This window comes from Euprymna scolopes, chromosome 45, assembly GCF_053919585.1.
Source record: "Euprymna scolopes isolate OS-2025 chromosome 45, ASM5391958v1, whole genome shotgun sequence".
NCBI lineage: Eukaryota > Metazoa > Mollusca > Cephalopoda > Sepiida > Sepiolidae > Euprymna > Euprymna scolopes.
In genome coordinates, this window is record NC_136526.1 from 9,317,201 (window position 1) to 9,326,122 (window position 8,922).

Sequence of the window (8,922 nt, forward strand, 5' to 3'; positions counted from 1 at the left end):
TTCAATCTTTATTTATGAAAAATGTTTTTTTAAAATGCTGCCCATTTTCAGCAGCTTCCCATTTGTGTTCTTTCCAAAACATTATTCATGACAGATTGCAGAATCTCTGGATTGCGATTCAACTCTCTTATTTTGTTCCTGATGTTTTCCTTCAATTTTTGCAGTGACTTTTTGGACACTCTAAATCTTGCAAGAATTATCACAATCCAGAGATTCTGCAATTTGTCATGAATAATGGTTTGAAAAGAGCACAAATATGCGAAGCTGAAAATGGGCAACATTTAAGACATAAAGACATGATTTTTCATGAAAATTGTTTGAATTTTGCATTTGCTATTTTTTTTTTTTTTTTCATTTTTTTTTTAATTTCCCAATGTCTTAGATTGTGTTTAAATAATTACAGAAAATTATAAAAAATAATCTCTGAAAATCCCTTCAGTTTTTTTTTTTTTTACGCACTGTATTACCTCCCTTTTGTTATGATTCAAACATTTTTTGGTTAATTTTTTAAAATTCAGTTTTCGCTAGTTAAAGAGGGTGATAGGCCAAACAAAAAAAAACATGTAATTTATTTCTAAGTCTTTTTCTTTTTTTTATCTTTCAAAGGAAGGTGATAATTCTATTGGATCTTGCTGTGATTACAAAAGGTTCTGAAGTTGGCCAGAAGATTGGAAATCCTCAACCGTACAGACCAACAGATTGTAAATATTATTTAATTTTTTTAAGATACTATCGACAGATCTTTTTTTTTTTAAGCAGAAACAGTATTACGTACTTGTCATGTCGAAAATAGTAATGTATTCAAAACTTATGAAAAATCAGGTAGAAAATTATTTCTAGATAAAAGTAATTTTACAGAAAATTGGGTAAAATTGCATTTTTAGTCACGTACAAGCGACTCTATAAGTCACTCCGTCTGTCTGTAGGTCTGTCCGTAACACCTTCGTGCTTTGCCTTTTTGGTTAAGATCAAAGGTCTATTGTTAATAGATGCTGTTCTTAGCTTTTTAAGCTTTTCTTGGCCTTTTGGCCAAGATCAAAGTGTAGTATCTGTTCTTACTACAGGCTGTACTTATGTTTGTAACTTTGTGATATAAATTGGGGGATCACTTTTCTGTATTAATATAATGTAAAATATTCACCCACTTTACAACCAGTCATTCTCCAGATCATTCAAGTTGTTTTTTAAGCATTCAAGTCCTTCTTAAGGTTATTTGAGTCCTTCTTAGGGTTATTTGAGTCCTTCTTAGGGTTATTCGGGTCCTTCTTAGGGTTATTCGGGTCCTTCTTAGGGTTATTCGGGTCCTTCTTAGGGTTATTCGGGTCCTTCTTAGGGTTATTCGGGTCCTTCTTAGGGTTATTCGGGTCCTTCTTAGGGTTATTCGGGTCCTTCTTAGGGTTATTCGGGTCCTTCTTAGGGTTATTCGGGTCCTTCTTAGGGTTATTCGGGTCCTTCTTTGGGGCATTTACTTTTTATTTATTAAGTCATTTCAGCCCATTTTTTGGTTATTTTAGTTTAGCTTTAAGAATTTCATGTCGATCCTATTCACGCATTCATTCATTACATGAGAGCACGCGACTAATGGCTATCGGCCTTGTTCTTAGACATAGAGTAGGAAGTAGGAGACTACACACAGGGGAGATAACTGTGTCGTGGCTGCAATATTTGTCTATAGCGATAGACTTTTTTTTTTTTTTTTTTTACTAAAAACACAAAAGCAGTTGTTCTACTCCATGAATTTCTGTAATTTTTGGATGTGTTACTATTTTCGACATGACAAGTATGTAATATTGTTTTTGCTTTACTAACGGGACCTGTGGAAATTCCACAGCGGCATCTTTCATATGTAATATCTTGCTGCTGGGCATTTTGTGGACGTTAAGTGTGAATGGGAGACCCCATTCTATTATTGAGCCCTTTTGTTGTTAAAACTGTAAAAGTATTTATTTAAGTAATCTGGTTAGTGTAGTGGTTATTACGGTTTATCTCCGATATCCTTATAGGAGTCTGTGACATATTTCCATTGTATGGATGGCTGACATGAACAGGAGAACCACAATATCATTATCCTATATTTAGACAGAACAGATACTACCCTTGCATCCTAGCTAGAGGAACAAGAAGGTATATTTTAGCTTCATATACGGACCAAAAGTGATACTTCTTTTTTTATTTAAATTTCTTTTTCTTTTTACTTTGCATCTTCTGTGATCGGGAGATCCTATTTATTAAAAAGGAGGATAGGAGGTAATAATATACTACGGACATTAAATTAATGTATCTATGTACTAATTTAAGGTTTCGATTATAGCTGATGGCACTCAAGTCGTTTAAATGTTTTTATAAATAATTTTACCAAGAATTCTTCATAAGTTTTGGTTTCAGTTTCGATTATAGCTAATGGCACTCCAGTAATCTGTTTTTTTTTTTTATAAATAATTTTATCAAGAATTCATAAGTTTGGATTTCGATTAAAGCTGAAGGAACTAAAGTTATATATTCCAAAGTTAAAACTTATGAATATATAACTTGACTTTTTCGGTGGACAAAAGATTGTTTAAAGTTATTTAAAAAAAAATGGTGATGAATAATTAATAGTAATTAATGGATAATCAACAATACCCTCACGGTCAAAACAGCATAGTTATAGCACTCTCCTTGACATTAGCGCCCAAATACATGTACTTGGTGACTTTAACGCTAACCACAAAAATTGGCTTGGCTTCTCTAACTGACACAGCTGGTAGCGTCATCCATAACTTTGCTATATCCCATTCCCTGCCACAGACAGTAACATTCCCGACCCGTCTCCCAGATCGCCAGGACAAACAAGCCTCACTTTTGGATCTATTTCTGACAAGAGATCCTGATGATTGTGTAATAAATGCTCATTGCCCACTCGGAAATGCCTTCCATAGTTGTCATCTCACCACGTTTTTGGTCGAGTAAGCCTCTGGCCGGCTTTTTAATAATAATAGTCCGCAATACATAAAATTAAATAAATACTCATCTCAATAATGAATTCTAATAAAAATACTTTTTTATTTGTATTATATGTAATAAATGTGTTCTTTTTCTTTTCCAGCTGGTGCACCAACAAATAATGGAACTTCAGGTTAGACAAATTTTATCTTTTTTTTTTTTTTTCGTTTCTTGAGTTTTTTCTTTTTCCTGAGTTTTTTTTTTTTTTCGTTTCTTGATTTTTTTTTCGTTTCTTGATTTTTTTGATTTTTTTTTCGTTTCTTGATTTTTTTTGATTTTTTTTTTCGTTTCTTGATTTTTTTTGATTTTTTTTTCGTTTCTTGATTTTTTTGATTTTTTTTTCGTTTCTTGATTTTTTTTGATTTTTTTTTTCGTTTCTTGATTTTTTTTGATTTTTTTTTTCGTTTCTTGATTTTTTTTTTGATTTTTTTTTCGTTTCTTGATTTTTTTTTTCGTTTCTTGATTTTTTTTTTCGTTTCTTGATTTTTTTTTTCGTTTCTTGATTTTTTTTTTCGTTTCTTGATTTTTTTTTTCGTTTCTTGATTTTTTTTTCGTTTCTTGATTTTTTTTTCGTGTCTTGATTTTTTTTTTTATTTTTTTTCGTGTCTTGATTTTTTTGATTTTTTTTTTCGTTTCTTGATTTTTTTTCGTTTCTTGATTTTTTTTCGTTTCTTGATTTTTTTTTTTCGTTTCTTGATTTTTTTTTTTTCGTTTCTTGATTTTTTTTCGTTTCTTGATTTTTTTTTTTTTTTTCGTTTCTTGATTTTTTTTTTTTTTCGTTTCTAGAGTTTTTTTTTTCGTTTCTTGAGTTTTTTTTTTCGTTTCTTGAGTTTTTTTTTTCGTTTCTTGAGTTTTTTTTCTTGATTTTTCTTGAGTTTTTTGAGTTTTTTTTCTCGTTTCTTGATCTTTTCCATTTCTCTTTTTTCATATAACCACCATCAAATAATGCGACAGCAGAATTACTTTTCTCTTATAGTTTAAACTTTCTTTCTCTTATTTTTTCATTTCGTTTTAATCTGTTTGACAATAATCGTCGTTACTAATTTTGCATATTAACTAATACTTCAGCCATTTGAATACATTTCTTGTATAGGGAAAACTATAAGTCAAGTGGATTAATAAATACATACTGTATATACTCTTGTATAAGTAGATTTGAAGGTTATTTTATTGAGGTAACTTATACATAGGTAATGTGTTTGGAAATGTTGTTAAAGAGCGATCATAACATAGAAAACATTTTGTTTGTGCACTCGGTATATACCGATAATCCTAGTAATTAATCTTGCTCCTTCCGAACCCCACTGCAGTGTGTTTGCCAGCATGTAAGCACATGCGCGGTTTTTCAGTGGGAGGCTTAATAATAATTGGAATGGCTCTCGCAATGTTCACTCTCTAGATGTGGCTATAGGCCTATGTTCAATGATTTATTCGGTGGTGATATGACTATTTTTAGTAGTTTAGGAAATGTAGTGTTTTATTTTATTTTTTTATTTTTTTTTTTTTTTAGACAGTGATCACCACTTATCAAGGCCCGGAAGCCACTCAGGGATAAGGGTTATTGCAAGTACATTACGTTAGTGTGGAGATTTGATGAAGTGTTTACTTAAGGGGGCGGTTCATTAGGAATTTGTTAACATTGGACTTGAAGACATCCAGGTTGTAGTCCGGTGGGAAGTAGGCAGACGGAACAGAGTTCCACAGACGTGCAGTTCTAAGAAAGAAGCTTTGTTCATGGAATCCGTGTTTTGATTTAGGCACAGATATAGAGTGGGGGAAATTTTTCACAGTGGATTCAGCTAGACGGGTGTTTTTCGTGAAAGATTGGCGAGGGGGACCAGAGATTGGAGTTCAGACGAGCACCTGCCATGGAAATAACGATAAAACAAGGATAGGCTCGCAACGTTTCTTCTGTGGGAGAGAGGTTGCAGGGTAGAGAAAAGGGCATCCCCCACTAAGCCACGAAGTCTATTTTGTACTCTGTCAAGGCAGGATAGGCTGTTTTTAGCAGCTCCTGCCCAGATATGTGTTTATGATATGTCGTTCTCCCCTAAGTTAACTATTATAAATCCTATAAACGACAATATAAACAATTTAATGAAACCAGTAACTGCGCCTGGAATTTGCAGCATGTCATTGATCAGAATGTTTTGCTTAGGAACATTTGCGTCCGTTGCATTTAAGTGTGCAGCGGGTTGGTTCTATATATGAAAATTGAATAGACCACACTTGCGTAAATGCACACAGTATCGCTTGCGGATGGCAAGAAACAATTTATACTATGTCTTACAAAAAAACATCAAAAAATAAATTATCTGTGCTAGAAAGAGCCATAAAACGGACCGTTTAATTTGCCTAGAATCTGCAGTCGACTTATACACAGGTAATACCGAAAATGACACAATTTTTAGTCTTAAAATGAACACCGACTTGTACACAAGATCGAATTATGCACAAGTATATACGGTATATATTTTAAATTAATAATTTCTCTAAATCTATATAATGTAAACATAAGTATGAAAATCCAATAGCCCCCCCCCCCCCCCCCCGAAAAAAAAAAAAAACGTTACTTCCATTAATTATTTTAGCGCCGTTGAGCATCCGTAAAATTGAAACAAATGATAACGTCGCTGGTATTGTGTAAAATCTTGGCAATTTTACATATAAAATTTGGTGTCTCTATATAGGTTGTTAAACACAAACATACAAACTTCTAACCTCTTTCTCACAATCATTGTATTTTTGCGATTTATTTGTTATCTTGCGTTTTGCTGGCCATGCAATTTACAAGGGAAGAGAATAGTTTCCTTTCTTAATATTGAGAATCATCAGTGACTTGAAGTTTATTTAAAATAAAAAAAATTTTTGAATTTCAGCTGTGACCGAAACTGCTCCAGTCACTCCAGCAAAACCTCCCATGCATTCTACTACTACTACTACTCTTTCCAATCGTAAGTTGATCTTTAAAATGTTTTCTTGCTTTCTCAAACAAGAACTTTATTTTCGTTGCATCTAAAAAAAAAAAAAAAAAATTGTAAATTGTCCCGGGCACGACGTTAAACTGCGACCATTTCTACCTTATAACCAAATTAACCAATTAATACCTAACAAATATTTCCAGTTTTTGTTACAAAAAAAAAAAAAGCCATTTGTTAAAACCCTTTTGTAAACTTCCTATTTGTCAAATAGTTCTTTTTGTATCTCTCTCTCTCTCTCTCTCTTTTTTTTTTTTTTTTGCAAACATTTGTTAAAACAAAACAAAAAATGTATATTTGTGAATTTTTGGTGCATATGTTTATATGTATTTGAAAAGTATTCTATTTGTATGTTTATATATATTTAAAAACAATGATAACAAATTTATTTTGTAAGCACAATTACGCTCGTTCATAATTTGTGGTTGTGTTGTTGAATGCAAGTATTAATGATGATTGAGCACTCTCACAGAATACCGACACTCCATGTACTCGCTTCTTTCAATAACTATTTTGGAAAAAGTTTGGAGAAGGGGGACCTAAGAAAAAAAAATAGCTTAGAAAGAAAGTTTAATTCATCTACCGTACTTAAATAAAAGATTAAATTATTGGGTACTCCTGCAGTATTTTACCCACCGATTTCACGATCTTAGCCGAGCGTTGATCGACATCCGTCGGAAAACGCCGGAACATGGCGAGCGGTACGATACTCTATCAGCCAATCAGGGCGCTTCAAACGAACGCGCAGCAGACGAATAATTTTCATTGAAATTACACACATAGCGTTTCATTTCAGTTATTTTATTGTTCAAAGTAAAAATACACAGCCTTTCATTTCAGCTATTTAATTTAGCGATAAAAAAAAAAAAACCGGGAGCTGTTGGAAACATATTTATGCGAATTTATGTGGAGACAAAAATTTGGACACAACCCTTTTGTCTCCATAATAAATCAAATCGCGGAAGGCTACCCGGTTTGGGAAGGAGCTTCTTCTTTCCACATCCTCTGAAACCCCTTTGCTCCCTACTTTGCCTCTACAGTCAGTAGAAAATCTTCCAGTCGGAACTAAAGATAAACAGTAATTGTTGTGTCCCCCCCCCTACAAACATTACTGAAAAAAAACAAAAAAAAAACGTTGTTACTGTTTAATAACGTTTTGTTAAAAACAAACAAGAAAAAAAAAAACATTGAAGTGTTTATTACTGTTGCTTATCCCCCCCCCCCCAAAAAAAACTATCGGAAAACAAAATGAACCAAAAAAAAAAAAAAATATTCAACAAAATAAATTTATTTTACTTTAAAAAAAACTTACGGTAAGTGTTTGTGATTTATTTTATCCAAATTTTTTGTATTAATTTTATCCATTTTGTTGTGTGTGTGTGTGTAATATCTTTTCCTTGTAATGTTGTTGCTATTCACATACTTTTAGCGTTCTTGCACCGTAGTAGCTCCGAATTCTCGGCTTTCGTCGGCGTTAACGCCGAAAGCGTTCGTCAACGCTCGGCTAAGATCGTGAAATCGGTGGGTAAAATACTGCAGGAGTACCAATTATTGTTGATATTGTAACGTTATGAAATAAATAGAACAGATTCAATTATCGATCTGTCCATCTCGATCTATCTAACTGGAGAGGTAGACAAGAGATGGATATGGTGATGTTTTCATAAAACCTGTCAAAATATGGCAAAACTAGATCATAGACAAGTTTACCAGAAGGTCTGGTCAGCTGATCGGATTTACCAGTGAGCCACGTGATCAGGTTAGCTGGAGATCGGGAGGGTTGGAACTTGGAATTGAAGCAGAGCGGTTGGGCTTTATGGTTGTCTCCTCCCCTCTTGTGAGGGAGTGACGTGTCTCTCAACGTAGACTGTGTTAAGACCACAAGCAAAGAAACTCATTTTCTATTCTCCCACGCGACATCCTGAAAAATAAAGTAAAAACTAATATGAAAACCAATCAGCGTTCCTGGAGTGAATGTCTTTCATCCAAAAAGTTCCAGCCTCCTCGAAGAACAAGATGAAGTCAGGATGGCCCAGGTTCAGTGAGCAGAGAAGATAAAGTTATGTCGAAGATACACATGTCTCACACACACGCATATGAAGATTAGATGATCACGAAACGTAAAACGGGTTCAGAAAGTGGAGAACCACTAATAGACATTTAGTAACACCTTTAGGACACTTCACAAACAAACACGAAACGTATGCACCCATTTAGATGGGTGCCGTTCACGTTAGATTATATAACCTGATGCATTTTGGTGCCGTTTTGGTACAGCATTATGCACACACCAACGATGCACCCAGCCTCGTTTTGTAAATCTAGACAGTATATAAAAAGAGTGATCACCCTGAGTGCTCCTTCCCCCTCCAAAAGCCTTTGCCAGACATACAGAAAAAATACACACACACACACACACACACACATATTTTCGCTTTTATATTATACTAGCAGGGGGTACCCGGCATTGCCCGGGTGTTTTTCGGTGTGTGTGCGTGCTCGGGTGGGGGGGGGTGTAAATAAAAACAAGAATAAGCAAAGTAAAACAAAAACAGAAAAACGAACGTTTGAAAAATGGCTTAAATAACCCTGCTTCAATATTAAAATTAAAAAAATCGAGGAAAAAAAAGACATCTCACACCACAATTCGAACCCAAAACGTTTAGATAATGACCCAACGCTCTAAACAACTGAGTTAAGACGACGTCGATGAAATTCTGTCGCTTTTTTAAATCTTAAAACTAAATCGGGTTCCGACGTCATTTGCGCATGCGTAGAACCGAACTCGTCATGAGAGGATGGTTTTTGCCCCCCCCCCCCTTAGAAAAGTGATGATTTCAGGGTGAAAAAATTAATGTTTTTGGCCAATTTTTCGATATTTGTCGGGCGAAGGTTGGAAGATTAAAATGATACCGATCTGGCGAAAATCCGTGACCAGTGTGGAAAGTTTTTGCGAGACATA

General features: G+C 34.0%; 1 protein-coding gene and 1 pseudogene across 1 annotated transcript in view; both read left to right on the forward strand.

The window, feature by feature from the left end:
* Positions 1-8,922, forward strand: part of LOC145269234 (replication protein A 70 kDa DNA-binding subunit-like) — a 62,754-nt gene that overhangs the window by 17,280 nt on the left and 36,552 nt on the right. Inside the window, exons 5-7 of the mRNA XM_080124856.1 lie at positions 607-701; positions 3,086-3,115; positions 5,862-5,936. Of these exons, the coding sequence (XP_079980982.1) occupies positions 607-701; positions 3,086-3,115; positions 5,862-5,936 (200 nt within the window). The remainder of the gene's footprint in view (positions 1-606; positions 702-3,085; positions 3,116-5,861; positions 5,937-8,922) is intronic.
* Positions 1,010-1,146, forward strand: LOC145269908 (U2 spliceosomal RNA; annotated as a pseudogene).